This window comes from Typopeltis vanoorti, chromosome 10, assembly GCF_054136105.1.
Source record: "Typopeltis vanoorti isolate ZY-2024b chromosome 10, IOZ_Tvanoo_1.0, whole genome shotgun sequence".
Taxonomy (NCBI): Eukaryota; Metazoa; Arthropoda; class Arachnida; order Uropygi; family Thelyphonidae; genus Typopeltis; species Typopeltis vanoorti.
The window spans coordinates 26,574,561-26,597,506 of NC_143558.1; the positions used below are offsets into that span (position 1 = coordinate 26,574,561).

At 35.6% G+C, this 22,946-nt stretch overlaps 1 protein-coding gene across 1 annotated transcript in view; it reads right to left on the reverse strand.

Annotated features, from left to right (window-relative positions):
* The window catches only part of LOC150102258 (ribosomal protein S6 kinase alpha-5-like), a 79,266-nt gene that overhangs the window by 38,679 nt on the left and 17,641 nt on the right, over nt 1–22,946 (reverse strand). The window contains exons 3-5 of the mRNA XM_090399541.1: nt 16,572–16,687; nt 13,186–13,293; nt 1,218–1,292 (exon numbers count right to left, since the gene is read on the reverse strand). Of these exons, the coding sequence (XP_090255667.1) occupies nt 1,218–1,292; nt 13,186–13,293; nt 16,572–16,687 (299 nt within the window). The remainder of the gene's footprint in view (nt 1–1,217; nt 1,293–13,185; nt 13,294–16,571; nt 16,688–22,946) is intronic.

Here is a 22,946-nt window from a genome sequence, read left to right on the forward strand (position 1 = left end):
AGTTGGATAAAGGGAATGGATACACTATAATACTGTTGGGCTTTGCTAAAGCATTTCATACAATAGCTCATAAAAAGCTGAAGAACATGGGATTGGAATATATACTCTTCACTTTAGATAAGTGGATGGTTGACAGACAGTGTATACAGTGAATGTGAATCTGCAAGATTTAAGATGACCGGATATATATGTATCCCAGGGATCAGTCCTTGTGTTATTTAATCTATATGTTAATGATATTGGAAAGAATCTGACAAAAGATGTTCAAATGTTTCCTGATAATATAAAGATAGGCAGGGCAATCAGGGGATGCTACTTAAATCCAACACTTACAGATTGATTTGAATAGGCTCAAAATTTGGACAAATGATAATTAGCTTTTAATTCAGTGTTAGGAAGTGTAAAGTTATGTACTTTGGCATGATGAGATTTACAATGGCATATTATATTGGCAGGATTATGCTTACAGAAAGTGATGAGCCTAGGGATCTTGGAGTTATGGTTGATAGGTCACAAATACAACAGTGTGTTGAAATGAATATTGACATAAGTAAAGGTAAGGGAGTCATGTTGGCTCTTTATAATGTCTTGATATGACTACACTTGGACCACTGTACACAGATTTATAGTCTACTGGGTTCAGAGGGGATAAAGAAGCTGGGGAAAGGGTGTAAAGAAAAGTTTACAAAGATTACATAGAGATTATGTAATGTAGATTATGAGAACACATCGAAATTGTATGTGCTATAGACCCTGGTAAATAGGAGAATGAAGGATGATATGATAGTTTTCTATAAAATTTTGAACAGATGTAGTAGGATATCATCTGATGAATTTTTTGTTATTAAACAAACTTAATTTAAATTCATGTAAATTAAGTTTGTTACACTTAAGAAAGGGGTAAGAGCTTGCTTTCTCTCACAAAACCATGAGTGAGTGAGTGGAACATTTTGCCTGTTGAAGTAGTGACTGCATCTTGTGTAAATGGGCTTAAGAGAAGCTATGACAGTTGGAGTGAGGATGTGTGGTCTTTGTTGATGAGACCTTAACTCCCTGACGGTCTCAATTAATATTAATAATATTAAGGCTTGCAAATTCATAAAAAGTAAGTGAATAGTACAATCTGTATGTAGTTATTAACAAATCCAAGATGTATAAAATACAAATAAATGCATAAAAATATGATGAATAAAATGTATAAAAATGTAATTACTTACGTAACTATATTTTTTACTAGTGATAATCTCAGGAGCAGTATAGGGCATGGTCCCAACACCTCCTTTTGTTTCTACCTGAAAGCAGACAAATTCATGTTATCTTCAGTGATTTTGAAATTAATGAAATTGCTCAACCAGATCAAAATATATTTTCATATATCAAGAGTGAAATCAATGACATAAGCTAAGTACTGCAGCAAGTCACTGCATACTTTTCTTACAAAAATCATTTTGGCCAATTTGCATATTATAAAAAGAGTGGATGTCAAGATGGGAAGAACGAGAGGCCATTCCTGGAAGTTGTATAAAGATGTGGTGAAGAAGGGTGTGAGGAATAGATTTTTTATGTGGAGAGTTATTATTGAGTGGAATGCATTGTCTGAGTGCAAGCTGTAATTAACTTCAAAGCTCATTATCACAGGCATGTTGCTAGAGCCTCCCATGATGAGTCTGTTGACTTCATGGAGGTTATCAAATAACAATAATAATAATAATAATCGAGCATAATAATAACTGACTTGAAGAAGTAAGTCAGTGGTTCCATTTTATAAGGCTTTGATTAGTCCGCATATGGACTATACACAAATTTGGTCACCTGGTTTTCAAAAGGATGAAGAGATGTTGGTGATGGTCCAGAGGCAATTGACTAAAATAGTTTCTGATCTCTGCAATGTTGAATATGAAGAAAGGTTGAGAGGGAGCTATTCACAGAGTTTAATGGATAGGAGAAAGAGGGGTGATATGACAGAGACATACAGGTTGGTAAGGTGTTATAGAATTGACATTGAAGAGGTTTTTCATAAAATGGTGAGAGACTGGGGTGAACAAAAGATTTTGACATGATGAGTTCTGAATGATTCGAATGCATTGCCTGATAATGTGGTTTATGCAGAGAATTTGAATGTGGTTAAGGCACAGTATGGTGAGTGATTGTATGACAAAAGCGACCTCCTAGATTAGTCTCTGACACCGTGGGATCTTAGAATAATAATTGGCAAATTATTCAACAGGAATACATGCTGATGCTAATCATTATGGTATTAAAATAATACACTCAGACTGAATCATCTCTTAAAAACCACTAAACTTATCTTATTTTCACAAAACAATTGCTGCAATGATTTCTATACTATACTAGTAGCACCACAGTCTTCTGGATAAAGTATGTATAAGAAATCAATTACAATTTCATTTCTTGAAAGCCAGTTTTTCCTTTGAATTACTCACTGGTTGTCTTGAGATTGTGCACTCATAGCCATTCTAAAGAAGGGTGGGTTCTTTTTTCAAAACTGGAGTTCTTTAGCTAGTCATGATTGGATGTTGGGCTCTTTCTCCCAGTGATGAAATGATCCCAGTTTTTAGGTTAGTAATGGTGGGTAGACATATGTAAATATATATAATTATTATTTCTTGAGCATCTCCATGGAACAAGGGCTCATCACAGGAGATCTACATTGACCATTGTTCACACAATACATAAAATACCTTTCCTTGGACTCATTCCCCCAATGAATTACTCATTGGTTATCTTGAGATGTGCACTCATAGCCATTCTATAGAAAAGTGTTTTTTTTTTTTTTCAAAACTGGAGTTATGTAGCTAGTCAGTAATCAGATGCTGGGCTCTTGCTCTGTCAGTATGAATTGGTTTTCAGAAGATGGAGACTTTTAATTGACCAGATTCCTTTAGCTAGTCTTAGATCTAAAAACAGAAATGAACCATTGGATTCAAATTCATAGTTAAATGTTATCTTAGGAGGGGTGCTTAAGGGTCAAAGCTGTATAACTGAGAGGAGACCTCCACATAGCCTTTAAAGGAATGCGGAGAACCGACCAGGGCTTCTGACCTAATGTCCAATCCTCACCTTCTCGTGGTGCACCCTGTTGGGTATCTACTTTGATACTGAACGAACGAGGATGGGCTGGCAATTTGGGATTTAGCCGACCAAATTGTATTCTTATTGGTTAAACCAAAATAAAAAATGATGGTAGAACATGACAAAATTTCATGCCGGCTGGGGCGTCGCCCAGTTAAACAAGGCCCCCGTTGTTTTCGCCAGGGAACCAGGGCGAACAGCGAAAAGTCAGCTACTGGAACAAATCTGAAAACAAACCCCAACTCAACATCACCAGAGTTAAAGATCGGTACTATCAACGTAAGAAGCCTGAATGGCAAAGAAATGGAGCTAGCTGAGGAATTAGATAAGTACCAGATCGACATAATAGGGGTGACTGAAACAAAAAAGACCAAAACTGGTGAGATCTTTCTGAGCAATAAATACAAAATGTTATATTCAGGCAATGACAATCAAGGAAAAGAAGGAGTAGCCATAGTATTCAACACAAAATACAAGGCTAATCTTCTTGAATGGCAGTCAGTCTCAAGTAGAGTAATGTGGGCAAATATGAGAATGGGGAACTGGACAATGAGACTTATTTGTGCCTATGGTCCCACAGAAGGTTCTACTAAGGTAGAAGTGGAGGAATTTTTTGAGGCTTTAGAAAAAGCAACTGACACAATGAAAAAGGAAAAGTTGGTCCTTGTTGGGGATCTAAATAGTAGAGTAGGAAATGATTGTCAGACATACAAAAATATTTTGGGAAAATTTGGAGAAAAGAGCAAAGCTAATAATAATGGCAAATATCTGTTGGATTTCTGCTCAGGACATGGACTGGTTATTACTAACACCATGTTCCAACATAAAAATGTGCACAAATTCACATGGAGAGAGGAGGCTAGGAATAAGAAAAGTCTCATTGACTATGTTATTGTTGATAGTGTTGTTTTCTCCCTGGTGCAGGACACCAGAGTGTACAGAGGATTTGAAATTAGAAGTGATCACTATTTAGTCTTGAGCAGGATAAAATTGAATTTCATATTGAAAAGAATAACATGTAAGAAAGTTTTAAAGCGAATAAAAGTTGAGCAGCTCTCAGATGTGAACTGTAGACTAAAATACAGAAATATTATTGAAAAGAAAATGAAAGAGTTTGAGAACAGGAATCAAACCTTGGAGATTCAGTGGCAAACTCTGAAGGAAACATTGATTGATTCTGCCAGAGAGGCATGTGGTGAGGTTGTCTGCAAGGATAAAAAAATCAGAACTCCCTGGTGGACACAGGAAGTTAAAGAGGCAGTGAAGGAAAAGAAGAAAGCATATCAAAAGTTCCTGGCAAATAAATCAGCTTTTACTCTTACAGAATACAGAGACAAATGTAAGAAAGCTAAACAGTGTGTAAAACTAGCTAAACAAAAGTCATGGGAGGACTTTGGCAAGAATATAGAAAATAAATATCAAGAAGGTGGCAAAATATTCTGGAGGTTGTTGAAGAAGCTTAGGAATGGAGGAAAGAGTGCTGTAAAAGGAATTAGAGATGATAAAGGTGAAATGAAAACAGAAGAAAAAGATATCCTTGAAGTATGGAGTAATTACTTTCAAAAACTGCTAAATGAAACAAGCAGTGATGACAGCACAGTGATAAAAAACACTGACCAGGCATGCAGTCAGGAATACATATCCATACTTGAAGTAGAAAAAGCCATCAAAGGCTTGAAATGTGGAAAGGCAGCAGGAGTAGATGATATTCGACCAGAAATGCTGAAGTATGGTGGTATAAGAGTCTTACAGTGGCTGCACTGCATAGTTCAGAAAGCCTGGACAGAGGGACGAATTCCCGATGATTGGAGTAGAGCTCTCATAGTACCCATATATAAAAAGGGAAATAAAACTGCATGTGAGAATTACAGAGGTATTTCCCTACTGAGTGTTCCTGGCAAGATCTATGCAAGTATACTTGAGAAACGGTTGAGAAGAATTGTGGAAGAAAAGCTGGGTGAAGAACAAGCTGGATTCAAGCCAAATAGAGGCTGTCAGGATCAGATCTTCACTGTACGGCAAATAGTCGAGAAAGCATGTGAATATAACAAAGATCTGTATTTAAGTTTTGTCGATCTGGAAAAGGCATATGACAAGGTGCCAAGAGAGAAGCTATTCAATACGCTGCAGTTATATGGTGTCAATGGGGCATTATATCAAGCAATACTTAGTCTTTATTTGAGTTGTGAGTCAGCAGTTAGAATTGAAAGAAGTACAGGAAGATGGTTTAATGTTAAATCTGGTGTGAGACAAGGATGTACATTATCCCCTCTGTTATTCATTATCTATATGGATCACATTATGAAGGAATGTGGTATTAAACCTGATATCAAAATTGGAGATGTTAATGTCAGCTCTTTGCTTTATGCGGATGATGTTATACTTCTAAATAAATCCGCTACAAGTCTGCAAGATTCTCTGACTAAATTGAATAGCTGTTGTAATAGATATGGTATGAAGGTCAGCAATAAAAAGACAAAAACAATGAAAATAGGCAGAATCATTGAAAATGTCAACTGTGTTGTGAATGGAGAACCTGTGGAACAAGTAAAACATTTCAGCTACTTAGGCACAATTTTTACTGAAGATGGTAAATTAAATATAGAAATAGACAACAGAATCAGCAAAGCTGGTATCGTGGGAAGTCAATTGAATAAATTCATATGGAATAAGAAAGAAATTAGTCGGAACACTAAATTAGCTGTATACAAGACTGTGTTCAAACCAATTTTAACTTATGGAGCTGAGAGCTGGGTCAGAAGTAGAACACTTGACCAAAGACTAGAGACCGCAGACATGAGAGTCCTGAGAAAGATTAGAGACATGAACAGATGGCATCAATGGCAATATCATATTAAAAATGAGGATATTAGGAAAGAACTTGACATTGTCAGCATCCAGGAATGCGTTAGCAGAGCTAATCTCAGATGGTATGGTCACTTAAATAGAATGGGAGAGGAAAGATTAGCAAAACAAGTGTTCTCTGCCAGGTTGGCAGGAAAACGACCCAGAGGAAGACCAAGATATAGGTGGATTGATACGGTACAAAGTGCCTTAGACAATAGAAATATAAGATCTGATAATGTTGGAGTCTTGACAAGTAACAGACTGATTTGGAGTAAAATTGTAGATAGGAAGTTAGTAATGATGTAATTTTTTCATGTAGTACTGTCATATCCTGTACACCCCTTGAGGGTACATGGCAGGAATTTGATGATGATGATGATGTTATCTTAGGATGTTGGCTGTCGAGGTGGTCAAGGACATTCAAAAAGTGAAGGTTGTCTGTGACTCCAGATTAAGACATCATTAACATACCTTTTTTCATAATTTATGTTTGAAATAGTATTCTTCCACGATCTTTCTTTCAAAGGTTTCCATATAAATATTCACTAAAATGGGTGAAAGTAAATATTCACTACTCATGCTTGTTCACCAAGAAATATGTTGCTGATAGGTGGATTCAAACTGTGCACAGTTTTAAATGAAGGATGGTATTGTGTTGTAAGGGATAAGCTGTTAAAACTTTTTTTAACAGTTTATCCAAACATTCAGGAAAAAAGATATTATTATTATATAGGCCTCCATGGAGTCAAGAGACTCTCGTGGGAGGTCCTTCCGAGGAAACACAAAGTCTATCCTACCACTCATTGACCGTTCTTGCTTTCACCACTCTATCAGGCAATGCATTCCACTGTTCCGCCACCCTCTGTGGAAAGAAACCACTCCTCACCCTCCTGCTCACAGCTTCCTTTCATAACTTTCAGGGATGGCCCCTTGTCATCACTCCTTCCCACTGCTCCACCAAATGAAAGAACTCCCCATTGTTTACCCTGTTTAAAAGTCTCGATCATATCACCTTCTTCTATCCACATTCCCTCAGCTGATCCTCATAATTAACATTGTACAGTCCTGAAATTATCTTTGTTATCTGCCACTGTACCTTTTTCACAGTTAATTTATCCCCTTCAAATCCTGGGAACCAAATATGAGAACAACAGTCTAAGTGTGGTCTGATCAGGGTCTTATACAATGGAATGATAATTCTTCTATCTCTGCAGGTCAGCATCCTTCTCAGTATTGCAGCAATCCTCTGGGTTACTTCCACCACCTTTGCAATATGTCCCATGAATTTCAGTTTTCCATTAATCATCACCCTCAGATCTCTTGTCTCCCCTACTTCCTCCAGTACAGCTCCTCCAATCGAGTATGCAGCCTCCCATTAATGTATCCCAAACTTCAAGACTTTACATTTTGCTGCATTAAATCAATGCCCCCATTCATTTGCTCATCTGTCTAGTTTATTCAAATCCTCTTGCAGGGCTGCCACATCTGCACTATTACTAATAATTCTTCCCAGCTTCCCAATACTTTTCACCAGAAGATTGGTAACTCCCAAGGGGGACCTTTATCTATTCAACACCAAAATCCACTAGCAAACAGAAACAAAATATCTTGGGGTAATACTGGACAACTTTCAACCCACACATCAAAGCCTTATGCACGAAAGCATCTAAAACCATCGCACAACTTTACCCTCTAATAAACAAAAAAAGCAAGTTAAATACAAGAATCAAAGTACTCCTCTACCTGCTGATGATCCACCCAATAGTGACATACGCATCGCCAGCTTGGAGTCACACATCCAACACCAACATCCTCAAGCTACAGAGTGCAAAACAAATGTTTGTACATGATCCTACAAGCACCATGGTTTGTAAGAACCGTCCAAATGCATACAGACACAAACATCCCTTACATCTACTCCTTCCTACAAACTACAGCAGCAAAATTCTTCTCAACAATCTCTACACACCCCAACAATCTAGTGAAACATGCATCAAGCTACGACGAAACTGACCTCTTCAAACCCCTCTCCTTATATCTCTTCCATAATCTTATATCGCTAATGATAGCCTACCCTTCATTCCCCCCTCTATGGAACTGCCCCAAGTTGATATCTAAGACTATTATAATCACCCGCCTTATAATTCCACATATGTTCCCTTTTCTTTGATACTCCTGCATATCTGTTCATCTTCCAAGTTAAAACCACATGGTCTCTCTCTCCAATGGGAGGGAGGAGATGTCATCTTAGTTTTTATAGATAAAGATGTCATCTTTATCAGACCAAATCCAAAACACTTGTTCCCTCTATTATATGTTGCCTAAGAAATTTGTCCTTCAAGAATTCCATTCTCTTATTACTACATGCATTTTCCTCTTCCCAGCTTAATGCTGCTGTAGTTAAAATCTCCCATATCAATCATTCTTCTTGCACTTAACAAGCTCAACTGCCTAAACATCTCCTGCTCCCCACCCTCTGTACTCCTTCGCTTGTAGCAGCACCCACTAAATATCCTGTCTTTCCCACCTCACACCATATGCTTTCAAAACCATTACTGTCACTGCCTTCCAAAGCCTCCACTCTTAGAGGACATAAGTCATCACTTATCATAAGCAGTACTCCACCACTATGTTTTCCTTTCCTATCCTGCCAAAAAATGCTGTACCCTGCTACTTCTATTCCTGTTATTATATCATCTTCTGTGAACCATGTCTCAGTGATCCCAATAATCTTTGGCCAGGGTGATGCTATCAGCACCACCAAGTCATCTCCTTTATTCCAGATACCCCTGGCATTAGTATAAAGCATAAAAATGTCACTGCTTTTATACTTATTATTATCCCCTCCAGACCCCACTGGACTCAGTGTTACCTGAGTCTTTGAAGGAAGTTACCTTGAGGGAAGGGTAACTCAGAGTTACCCTTTCCTCAAGCACCCATTCCCATAAGAGGCAACCCCTGCTACCATCCACCCTGGGAATTCTAGTTTCCCTGCATTGACACACCAACTCATTCAGAAAACAGCAATCTCTCCAGATGTCTATGTTCTTTCTCATTCAAATGCAAGTGGTCTGTCACATATAAAGTTCTTTTCTGTCCTCAAATGCTCTCCAAGCATCCACTATTCCAGTCCTCTCTTCTGACACATTCTGGCTATTATGCTATTCATTATTACTGCTCTTCTGCTAAGCTCTTCATTATCATACCTGGGTAACACACACACACTATCTTTCCCCCTCTGCATTTCTCTTTTGTACAACCTCAAGTATGAATCTCAGATCTCTCTCACCACTTGAGTTACACTGCCTCTTAAGTCATTCGCCTTCAACTATTGGATAAACCTTTTTTGTGAATTTTAGGAGCCCCATACTGGCATGGGAGAAGATGATGTAGATATCTAAGTGTTAGTCTGGTATCTCTTTTGAACTTATAGGTCATCTTCAGATGGTTTTGGTGCAGCTTTGAAGCTCTCTAGTAGGATCATGATCTACTATAAAGTATGTGTTTGTGTTATGGAGTTGTCTGATTTTTGTAACTCTTTTGTGTCAAGAATGACAATAGCATTACCTTGATATGTTTGTATGATTATTATTTTGGTATTGTTTTTAAACTTTTTAGACGAGCCCATTCTAGATTTAATAAAAATTATCATGAACCTCTTTGCAGTAACGCTAATAACTTATTGTGGAAAGGAGACCTCAGTTCTAAATCTACAGTTGGTTCTTCCAGAAACTGATTTTTTTTCCTTAAAAAATGAGTAAACTGGCCTATGAACACATGCATTGAATGGACATACTAACTGTGAGTATTGGGCTAGTCATCTTATCCCTTATGATCAGTTCAGTGAAACTTTGTGAACAGATATTAGAATCACTCTAGAGAGAACTTCTGTGATAATAATAATAAAGTAATCAACTGAATTCATATGTGTTTATTTATTTCAATAAATGCCAATGCATTTATTAAAATTTTTTATTAAATTTGTTAATTAAAAAGTTCTCTCAGGGGACCCTGTAACCCCTAGAGAGTGCATCCCCTGGGTAGCAGATAGGGGAGCCCACCATGTGTGTGTGTGTGTGTGTGTGTGCATGCATGTGTATATATATATAAATATATGGTGGGGTGGTCCGAATATACCGAATAAGGACTCGTGGACCAACAGGGCCATAAGGGACAATCATCTTGATTGTAGGGGAAGTGGCACTCCCATGGACCCCTAGCTGGATCTATCCTCTCCTTCTTCTACTTTGAGGAAGATCCACTTACTTTAATCTTTCCTATAAGGCCTTATCAGCCAACTCTTCTTATTTTATGACCCTTATGTTATTAGAGTACTCGAGGGCCATGGGGTTTTTTCATTTCTGGCCTTACAACTATGCCCTCTCTATAAACCTTACTATAATTCTTCTATAATCTACTCTTTCCCCTTCAGTATACCCTATTGAAGGGGAATTTAAACTCCTATGGGTTTAAATTCGGAAGAAGGCTAGTTCAGAAGCCTTAAGGTAGCAGTCCTACCACTGAACTATTCTATCGTCAGGCTAGTCCCCTGACATGGAGAACATAATCCTACTTGTAAGCTGACAGAAAAAGATAATTGGATTGAATCTATGGGAAACGACCCTGGAATGGAAAAGGTAAAACAAAAATGGAAACGACAAAATATAATACACATAGCAAACTGGAATGTAAGAGGAATAGCATATAAAGAAATAGAATTAGACCAGTTATTAAATGAAAGAAATTTTAAAATAGCAGTAATCACTGAAAAAAAAAAATTAAAAGGAACTATGAGAACTGAAAATTTTAATGTGATATACAGTGGAGTCGACAGAGACCAAAGAGCACAAGCAGGAGTCATGATTTGGATTCATAACTCCCTTTCAAAACAGTTAAAACATTATAAATTATGGAATGAAAGAATAATAGAAGCTAGAATAAAAATAGATAGAGGCTATTTAACAATAATTGGTTTATATGCCCCAGAAGAAGGAAGAGAACAGGATAATATTGATTTTTATAATCAGCTACAAAACATATATAATAAAATAAATAAAAATGATTACATAATTTTAGCAGGAGACTTAAATGCAAGAATTGGAAACACGAACATTAATAATAATATAGGAATACATGGAGAACACATTCTAAACAGAAATGGTAAAAAATTGATTGACTGTAGTTAATAATAACCTAAAAATAATGAATTCCTTTTCTAAACATAAAGACATACATAAATATACTTGGGCAGCAAGAGGATGGAAATCAATATTAGATTACTTCATATTAAATGAAAAGACATCAAAATTTTCACTAGATGTTAGAGTTCACAGAGGATATGAAATAAGCAGTGACCACTTCCTTGTTAAAATAAAATTAAGATTACCACCTAAATGGCTACAAGTAACAAGAACAGAAAGAAAAATTGAAACATTTGTTTATAAAACTAGACTATTGAATGACACAAATGTACAATGGCTATATGAACAAAGAATTAACCAATATCTAGATAAAATAAAACAAAAGGAATAAATAGAAATAGAAATAGAATGGCTTAATATAAAAACAATACTAAATGCAGCAGCAAATGAAAGCTTAGGAAAGACCAAAAAATTCAATAAAAGAAAAAAACTGAAGATCTGGGATGATACAATCAAAGAAATAATCAAAAAGAAAAAAGAAGCCTATCACAAATGGTTAAGCAGTAAAATATTAGAAGATGAAATAGAATATAAAAGAATAAGAGCCATAGCTAAAAGAGAAGTCAGAAAAAGACAGAGAATCATGGAATAAATTTGTTTCTAATTTAGAACTTGATTTATATGAAATAACACCCAATGTATATAAGATTTTGAAACACCTAAATGCAGATACCAAAGAAAACATAAAATTAAACACTGAATTGAAATTAGAAGAATTTCTAAATTACTACACAGAACTGTGGACAGACAAATATTTAAAAAAAGACAACTGGCAAACAATTAACGAAAATGAAAAGGAAATAACTGAAGAAGAATGAGAAATCAGCCTGAAAGAAACAAGAAACGGAAAGTCATCTGGAGAAGATAAGCTAGGTTCAGAACTATATAAATACGCAGGAACAAGATTCAAAGAAAGTCTCTTATTTTTAGATAAAATTTACTCAACTGATATCCACCCAATAGAATGGAAAAAGCAATTGTGATTCCTATCTTTAAGAAAGGTAATAGAGATGACCCTAAAAACTATAGAGGTATCAGTATACTAAATTCCTGTTACAAAATATATAGCAGAATCTTAAATAACAAACTAATGAAATATTCCAAAAACTTTATTGTAGAAGTACAGAATGGATTTAGAAAAGGACAATCATGTATAGACCCGGCCTTTTGCCTAAAATTAATAATACAGAAAAGAAGAGAATACAATTTAGAAATACATATTGCATTTATTGACTTTGAAAAAGCATTTGACAAAGTTAAAAGAAACATATTATTTAACATATTAAAAGAAAGACAAATACCAAATAATATCCTAAGAGCTATCACAAGTATATATGAAAATAATCAAATACAAATAAGATTAAATCACGAGCTATCATATACAAGAGGATGTATGATCACATATGAAAATGAAAACGATATAAACGTAAAAATTGCAAAATATTTAAAAATAACAGGTGTAATTAACTCTATATTTAAACCAAACCTAGTTCAAAAGCAAACCAAGCTAAAAGTATATAATTCATTAGCCCTACTAGTCTTAATGTATGGAAGCGAAATCTGGACAATAAAACAAAAAGACAAACAAAGATTAACAACAGCAGAAATGAAGTTTATGAGAAAAACTGCAAAGTATACCCTATTTGGTCACAAAAGAAATGAAGATATTATGAAAGAATTAAACCAAGAACCAGTACTAGAAAAAATTAAAAAATATAAACATAAATGGATGGAACACATTCAAAGAATGAAAACAGAAAGATTACCAAAACAAGCCGTAAAGTACAAGCCATTAGGAAAAAGAAAACCAGGACGTTCTCTTAAACGATGACTTCTAAGGCCAGAAAAGGCCTAAATCCTTGATACGCATGATGATGATGATTAAAAAGTTATTAAAAATTATATCTGAAAAATAAAGAGAAAAGCAGTACTCCTTTCAAGCTTGTCATACTAGTGAGTTGCTGTTAAAATAAACTTTCATTCTGATTTTCTTTACTGGTAAATGCATGAAACAGTTTTCAAAAATTACAGAATTAAATCATACCTCATTTGGCAAGAAGAGATGACTGAGGCCATAATCAATGACAACCACATGACCATCATTCCCAATAAGGATGTTACTGAGCTTCAGATCTCTGTGAATTATGCACAGCTGGAATTAAACATTTATTAAAATTAATGAAATCATATTTAATATCAATCGAAATAACCTGAAATAATATATAACTGTTTATTATTATAATTATTATTATGGATATTTCTATGTAGTCAGAAGTGTGAGCTTTCTGATAGTGAACGAGCTAAGAAAAGAGATAGATATTGTGTATATGGACCTTCGGCACCCTAGTCTTCACTGAAGAGTAGTGAATGACTGCAGTGGTATTCCATTCTGGTCATCCACCACTCTCCAGGAGATGAATATCATCACCTGGTGTGAGACCATGCCCCATTTATTGGAGTCCTGAAGTCACTAGAAAAAGTTCCATGTTTAGTCTCTAGAGCAGGGTTTCTTGACTATGTAAAAAAATAAACGAAAAATACAAAAATATACGAGGGACATCCAGAAAGCAAATTCTGATAGGCTGTCAGAGAAACAAAAAAAAACTTTATTGGAAATTAAAGTAGACATCTTTCACTACTTTTCTACATAATTTCTGCCATTGTGCAGGCACTTATCATAACAGGGCACCAAGAGATGTATACCTTCACCATAGAAGGTTGCTGCCTGTGATGGAAACCACGTATTGACTGCTTCTTTGACCTCGTCGTCGTCTTCAAACCGCCAGCCACCAAGGAAAGATTTCTGATGTTTGCACAGGTGAAAGTTGCTTGGTGTGAGGTCAGGGCTATATGGGGGGGATGATGGAATTGTTCCCAACTGAAGGTGGCGAGAAGTTGTTGTGTTATGCTGGCCGTGTGTGGGTGGGCGTTAGTCAAAATCGTCAGTCACCAAAGATGGTTGCCTGCTCTATTCATCATCGTGCACACCTGTCCTTCCTTCATTAAAAAAGTCTTACCCATCTTCATACCATTGAATTACTCATTGCGTGTTCTCCATAAACCTCAATAATTTGCCGATGAATTTCAGCTGCTTTAATGTTCCTCGCATTCAAGAAACGGATAACTGACCTAATTTCACATGCAACGGGTGATTCAATTTTCTTAGACATTATAAACACACACCAAGAAGTGTATGCACTGCGAGAATGTCACCAATGCCTTGCTAACAAATCAACAAACTCAGCACGCATGTGCACCATTGTGATCACAGCGCTACAGTGAAAATATTTAAAAATGGAAGTTACTTTCTGGATGTCCCTCGTATATAAAATTGATAAAAATAGAAAAAAATATCCCTAGCCTGCCCACAGTACAAAATGTGTGATAAGGGTTTACAAATAACATTTTGTGGGTGGGAGCAACATAAAAATAAAAAAATCCTTTAGTAACATATACGTTTCTATTATGCCCCTTCTTTTCCACCTTTCAACTAAAATTTGCAACTCGCACATCTTCAATATATTCCCATATGGAGTATTCCACAGACCCATCAATTTGTCTCTAGAATGTCTCCACAGAAATTCATTGGTAAAAGAACTTAAATCCTGAGAAAGTCCCAAGAAAGATTAGAGGGGTGAACAGATGGCATCAGTGGGCAATATCATATTAAAAACGAGGATATTAGGAAAGAACTTAATATTGTTAGTATCCAGGAATTTGTTAGCAGAGCTAATCTCAGGTAGTATGGTCACTTAAACAGAATGGGAGACGAAAGATTAGCAAAACAAGTGTTCTTTGCCAGTTGGCAGGAAAAAGACCCAGAGGAAGACTAAGATATAGGTGGATTGATAAAAAATGAAAAGTGCCTTAGAAGATAGAAATATAAGATCTGATAACATCCCTTGAGGGTACATATCAGGAATTCGATGATGATGAAGTAATGTATCTCCTTATTGCCTAAATCAGTAATGTATCTACCACATCACAAAACCTCACAGTGTATATGTATATATATATATGTGTGTGCGTGTAAAGGTCAAACCTAAGGTTGTCCTACTGAAATATTGCTAGGAAAGAAACTCTAATTATGTCAGTGGCCTAAGAATGAATTACTTTTATTTGCAATTTAAATGGCAATAACAAAAAAGGTTTGTAAACCAATTATAACTTTGAAGTAACTTCTTCCTTTCCAGAAATAGGCCTAGTGGCCTGTTACGGCCTCTTTCCATCAGCATTGTGTGCAATAGTGTGTACCTCTCACAATGAGTCCCTGACTCCATGGAGGTCAGATGCTAATAATAATAATAATAATAAACAAGCTAAAAAAACGTTTCTGGTGTTCTGATGGGTTCGAACCTAGATTTACCTATTTAGGAAGATTTTCTGATATCTTTCATTTAAAAATTCTGATGTTGGGTCAGGAGAGGGAAATAAAAAAGTTTAATCTACATCATGCATTAAAGAATCCAGCTACTAAATTTTTTTAAAAAAATTCCTTAATAAATATTTTTTAATTAAAATTCCTCAATAAATTTGAGTGCGGTTAGTAGTTGGAAGGGGGCCAATCGTTCGATGCTGTCGGCACACTCTCCCTAGATGAGTCTTTGGACTCCCTGGAGGTGTCAAAATAATAATAATAATAATAATAATAATAAATCCTTTTAAAAACTGCCACGAACACCAAAAACAAAAGACAATAAATTATCATCTGCAGCTCTTGTGATGAAAGATCATTTCACAAAGTAAGAGAGATCATTTCATACCAGCTATACCAGCCACTGAATTAGAAATTTTTATTTTACCTATTGGCATGTCACTGCCAATACTGATCCTCTTCAATTCCCTGTGCATAGTTCAGTGAGATATGAGACTGGGACAGCCTTCATTAAATGCTTTGGTCAATTGCTGCACACAGGAAGTTCTGCTTGTCTGTACAAGCCTTCTCAGATGATGCCAATCTTGTTCCTGACAGACTGTCTTAGGACCAAAGTTAAACCACTCAGACAAGCAATGTGGGTTATTTTTTCCCACTGATTAAACATTCGGGATCTCTTACCTTCTGAGAAACCAGTCAGTTCTGTGTTTTCAAAATTGTGTCTCCAGTCAGACAGGCACTGATGATAAACCTTTTATAGAACTCTGAAAGATCCTTTGTTTTTCCCATTGTAATCAATACTATTGACCAGCAGCTTTCTTATATAGTTGCCTAGAACATGTGGTGATGCATGTGACCAAGTATTTTGCATATATCCTGCAAAGTAATGTTTATGTACATCTGCATACAGGTTTCTAATTCAGTGGCTGGTATGTGTACCATGTAATGTTTATCACATGAAATGTTTGTAAAAAATATCATATGTATTATATAATATGCTACAACATATCAGAGTCTTAAAAGTACTTATATTTTTAATTCCATTAAATACTTACATTATGCAATTCTTCTAATGCACAAACAAGTTCAGCAACATAAAACTGAGCAACACTCTTTGTGAAACATCCAACACTTTTAATTTTAGCATAAAGTGTTCCTCCACTGGCATAATCTATGTATCAAATTTAAAAATCTGATTATACCATTAGAATTCAATATCACAAGAAAAAAAAAGAAATTAAATATCATATCTAAACTTCAAAGAAGAATTGTTTGCTCAAAAGTAAACGGTGATCTACTTCTAAATATCTGTTTAGAAATAGACAGACTAGAATTAACAACTAGACAACTGACATGTATATTTAGAAATACTTTGTTTAGGTATTTTAAAAAGACTAACTGCTTTAGGATTATTAGCTGGTATTTCAAAACAGAAAAACATAAAAATTAAATGTCTTTATATCATATGTATCGACATAACCTAAAAACAGATGTCGCTGAATTTCAAGTCATATCAAAGAATTTATTCATAAATTCTCTGTACAAGGACCACTACTCTTTAATTTGTATATTATTAGCATATTGGTAGAATTAAAGGCAAATACTCAGTTGTATGCTGATGATGCAAAACTGAGCAGGAATAGTTGATAAAGACAATGAAGATATTCTGCAGGATTTTGCAACATTCTTCAATGTTGCAAAATGTAAGGCATTGATGGCAGAGTATAGGAAATTGATTAGGCTAGAGATCTGGGGGTGATGGTGGATAGAGATTTCAACTTCAGAAGATATATTGCAAAAGTTGGAAATAGCTCAAAGGTTTACTTGGATAGTGAATAACACATTTGCAAGTAAACAATAGGATGGCTATGATTCCCCCCCCCTCTTTACAAGGCTATGATTTGGCCACATGTTTACTGCTATTAACAAATTTGGTTACCTGGATTTCTTGGAGATCAGGCAGTGATGTAGAGCATTCAGAGACAAGTGACCAAGCTGGTGACAAGTCTGTGAAATGAGGATAGATTGAAGGTGTGTGGATGGCAAGTTTAGGTAACAGAGGAGAGGGGACATGATAGAAACTTATAAGCTACTAAAGGAATTCTTTAAGAATGACACAAAGAAATTTTTCAAAAATGACTAGGAGGAGAACAATGGATCACCCCTTAAAGTCATGTAAGAATGTAGTTAGTAAGGTGTGCCGACTAGGTTCTATCTTGGAGAGTGCCAGATGTGCAGGAGATGCCAGAAATTGATGCAAGTGTTCTGCCAGTGAAACAAATTTGGTCACCAATTTATCACAACACACATCTTGAGGTATGATGTGTGTTGTGGGAATAAATGGTTAGTGATACCCATATAATAATAATAAGAAGAAGAAGAAGAATGAATGTTTCATAATTAGCTTCCTATCAACAGTTTATTTGCAAGTCTCTAATTTCATCCCATTTATTTTTCAATCTTCTACAAGTAATATACATCTAACTAATATGATCAAATCCACATCTTAGTCCTCCCTCCTCTTTGAGTCTTTTTTGCAGACTGTTTTATGTTATACACCATTTTGCTATCTTAATTCTATTTACATAAACTTCAATATTAGTAATGTCAAGTTCATTTCTGATATCTTCATTTTTAATATGGGTCTGCTGTACAATGTCCTTTGATTGAAAAGATCTGGGTATTTAAATCCATTCTATAACAGAATGCAAACAATCTTTATAAGGGCTTTCAACTGAGACTGCTAACTGAAGAGTTAGCAGCTTCATATAGAGGTGGCAGGTTTTGTATTTGGAAATTCCAGTTTTTTATCCTTATTAGTGAACCTGCAGAACATTTTACAAATTTTGGCTATAATTGAAAAAATTTGTAACATGATAGGTTCTCTAAATAAGAGTACAGTTGATGCTTTATATTTATTTTTATAGGAACTGTAGGAGACAAGGGAACTTGGGATAATGGTAGATGAGGCAAGTTCAGGGAATACATTAAAAATGTGGCAAAGACAATCCAGAAGATCACTACAATAGTAAGAAAGATGCCGATCAATAGAGAGCAATGTAGTATTGTTGTATATGGACCTAATTAAATCACATTGTGCTGAGATTTGTACCTATGATAGGTACAAATGTGATATTAGGACTCAGGACAAGCCATTATCCCATTCTGAAATAATTCTCATGTGTCTATTCTATAAAATTCATTTAACAATTTATGTTTCTATTACAACCCTTTTTTCCATCCAACAGTTTTACCATATCCACAAGCTAATACATATTCACTATTTGCTAGGAAGATAGTGAATATGTATAGTGAATACATATTCACTATCTTCCTAGCAAATATTTGAGAGATCTAATTAGCACTATATTAATTAACAGCTTCTGAATCTTTACTCCCATGAAACCCAACAACCAAATCTAAGCATAGATAGAGATATGACAGAACCAGAACAATAACTTTGTTATTACTTGTTCAACATCACCTGTAATCCTTCATGCTATTTTTTTTTTAATAATTTCACAATATGTCCCCCTGAACTTCACAAATTCCAATTCAATATCAATCCCATATTAATAGTCTGGCTCATGAAGTTCTTGTATACCACTGCCATCACTTTAATGTACAGCTTGTAATTTCTAACATACAAAATGAATAACCTTCCATTTACAACATTCAAGTAGCATCCACTGTCCTTTGTATACACACACATCACTTCATTCAAATCCCCCTGATGGATTTCAATCTACTTCATTTGCAATTACTTGTATTTGCATATCATGATCAAAAAACAACTAATTACTTTCTAATCTTTCTGTAATGTCATTAACAATACAACAAACAACCATATTCCAAGTATGGTCCATTTATAGCACACTCCTGATCAAGTAAATCATTCATATTTCCCTAATTTCTGGTCACCATATACTATTCTCTTATTCCTGTCTATCAGACACCACTATTATTTTTATTTCAAGGTCTCCATGAAATCACTAGACTCAATGTGGGAAGGTTTTATATGGTATACACAGCAATACTAATCTTACCTCACACTGAAAAAATTTCATGTGAGGTATGATTGATTTACTTACCCACCCACACCATGCAAAGAATTCTATTTCTCAAAACATCTTTATAAAGCTTCCAGGAATGATCTTTTGTTCTCCCATTGCCCACTGTCCTGAACAACAATTCCCCTACATCTTGATAAGCAACTCTCACCAAATAATGGCTCAATCATAACTCCTAGTATTGCTCAAACACTGCAAATGATTCCTCCAATCTATTTTTATACTCAACATTCGATATTTCTAATCAGTATCAATTACATTCTTATCCTACTTGTCAGTATCTTTCTCAATATGGAGAAAGCTGCAGTTGTAAATTGTTTCCTAAACCTCACCACTTTATCCACCATGTATCCCCAATATCAGTTTAATACTTGAAAATATTAAACTGATATCTCATTCATCAGCACATAGAATCTATTCATACAATCCTGAAGTAACACCACATCAATTTTGTAACACCATATCAATTTTGTATCGTCTATGAATCTGTCACATTAATGATATTCTATCAAATACTTTTTCAAAATATAGAAAATTACTGTATATTACTGGAATAAAGAGCCAAGAGGCTTCACTTCAGCAATGCAGAATTGTACAAATTAAGTGGATATTGAATCCAACATTATTTCAAAGCTGAATATATAGAAACTATAAAAGTTTCGGCAGATCCAAGCATAAACAACCATTCAGGACAGGGGCAACTTGTGGCAACTCATTGCCACGAGTTCAGAACTTACTCATCTTACTCCACTACACATGAGAACTTACTCCACCTTTGCCACAAGTTGCCCCTGTCCTGAAAGGTTGCTTATGCTTGGATCCGCCAAACCTTTTATAGTTTCTATATATTCGGCATGAAACTCTTGTAATTTCTATATATTCAGCTTTGAAATAATGTTGGATTCAATATCCGCTTAATTTGTATAATTACTGTGTATTATTATTATTCAGCCCTCCATGGAGTCAAGAGACTCATTGTGGGAGGACCTTCCTAGGAAACCCAAAGTCTATCATACCACATCTTGAATTCATTGACCTTTCTCTCTCACCATTCTATCAGGAAATGCATTCCACGATTCAACCACCCTGCATGCAAAGAAACCACTCCTCACCCTCTTGCTCACAGCTTCCTTTTGTAACTTCCTTGGATGGCCCCTTGTCATCCCTCCTTCCTGCTGTTCCACCAAATGAAAGAACTCTCCAGTGTCAATCCTGTAATTGCCTCTCAACAGTTTAAAAGCCTTGATCATATCACTTCTCCTTCTTCTATCCACCAAACTCTGCAGTCCACATTCCCTCAGTCGATCCTCATAACTAACATTGTAATTGTACAGTCCTGAAACCATCTTTATTATTTGCCTCTGTACTCTTTCCACAGTTAATTTATCCCCTTCAAATCTTGGGGACCAAATATGAGAACAATAGTCTAAGTGTGGTCTGATCAGGGTCTTATACAATGGAATGATAACTCTTTTATCTCTGCAGGTCAGCATCTGTCTCATTATTGCAGCAGTCCTCTGGGTTAACTTCACCACCTTTGCAATATGCTCCCTGAATTTCAGTTTTCTATCAATCATCACCCCCAGATCTCTTGTCTCCCCTACTTCCTCCAATTGAGTATGCAGCCTCCCATCAATGTATCCCAAACTTCAAGACTTTACATTTTGCTGCATTAAACCAATACCCCATTCATTTGCCCATCTGTCTAGTGTTTATTCACATCCTATTGTAGGGCTGCCACATCTGCACTATTACTAATAGCCCTTCCCAGCTTCACATCATCTGCAAACAACTGAATATCCCTTTGCAATCCACTGATATAAAGGTTAAACAATAGAGTCCCAGTACTGAGACCTGTGGAACCCCACTTGTAACCTTCTGCCTCCTTGATATTGCCCCCCACCATACACAACTCTCTGATACCTATCAGACAGCCAATTCTGAATCCAGCTGACTAACTATATATATATAGTACCATCAACAGGGTGTAGCCACACAGGCAGCCTGCCTCATGGCGCCGCTTAATTAAGGTGCCCATTCAGCCATATTGCGGTAGGTGCCATATTAGGACAAGATATTTTACAACATCTGATGTAGACGTATAGATTTATTTGAAGAACTAAAAATTCTCTCAAAAATAATACAAGAGAAAAGTAACTCTCACCAAATTTTATCATTTTATATATATATATATATATATATATTAATGTTCATTATTTACTCGGTAGAACTGTATATAAAAAAGGAAATTAAATGACTTTATACCGAGAATGACAAATTTATTGTTAAGATACAACTAGTTTCGTTGAAATACAACTTCTTCAGGTATCATGGGCAAAGAATAAAATAAAAAATAACAGACACATGAAAAAATACATTAACAGATCTAGTATAAAACAAGTGCATTTAAAAAAGAATGTGTGCTACAGTTCCAACTAAAGTTGACTACATGCGTGAGCTGGTATTAGTACGCCAGTATTGGACAGTGGCAATGTGCGCATCAGAAATATTATAGCTAAGGCTGTTATTAATATGAGACGAATCAAGCGATATGTCTTTAGATTCAATTATTCTTCTTTCCAGTTCATCATAGCACACATGGATATTAGAGGTTTTTTGCCAGTCAACGATGTGTTGATGGCCATCATCTGCGTTGATGGAGAAACGAACGTGGCTAGAGAGAGAGTGCTGGCTCTGGTTCTGTTGTAAGAAATGTCTCTTTGATGTTCTTCCATGTGTAAAAGGATGGATTTAGCAGTTTGGCCATAATATGGTTTGCCACAATAAATGCACACAAAATCTTATAGACTCCTGGATACTGCATAGGAAGATGTTTATTTTCGGTCTGCTTAGTATGGAGCGAAGTTTAGGGAACGTAGTGAAGCAAGTTCTAATGTTGAATTTCTGAAGCATTTTTGTCAGTTTTGGGGAGAGAGAGCTGATGTATGGTAACGAAATAAATCCTCTTGGTGGAAAAGAATCTTGAAGAGCAGTTGAGTGGCAGACAGAGAGAAATTTATTAATCTTTTTAAGAGAGAATCCATTGTTAACGAAAGACTTTTGAAGAAAATTGAGTTCATATTCAATTTCTGTTTCATTTTTAGAAAACCCACTCACACAGACAGATACCTTCATGCTTCTTCCCATCACTACCCTCCACAAAAGTTTGGTAATATTTCAACCCTGGCAGATGAAACAGAAATTGAATATGAATTCAATTTTCTTAAAAAGTCTTTTGTTAACAATGGATTCTCTCTTAAAAAGATTAATAAATTTCTCTCTGTCCACCACTCAACTGCTCTTGAAGATTCTTCTCCACCAAGAGGTTTTATTTCATTACCATACATCAGCTCTCTCTCC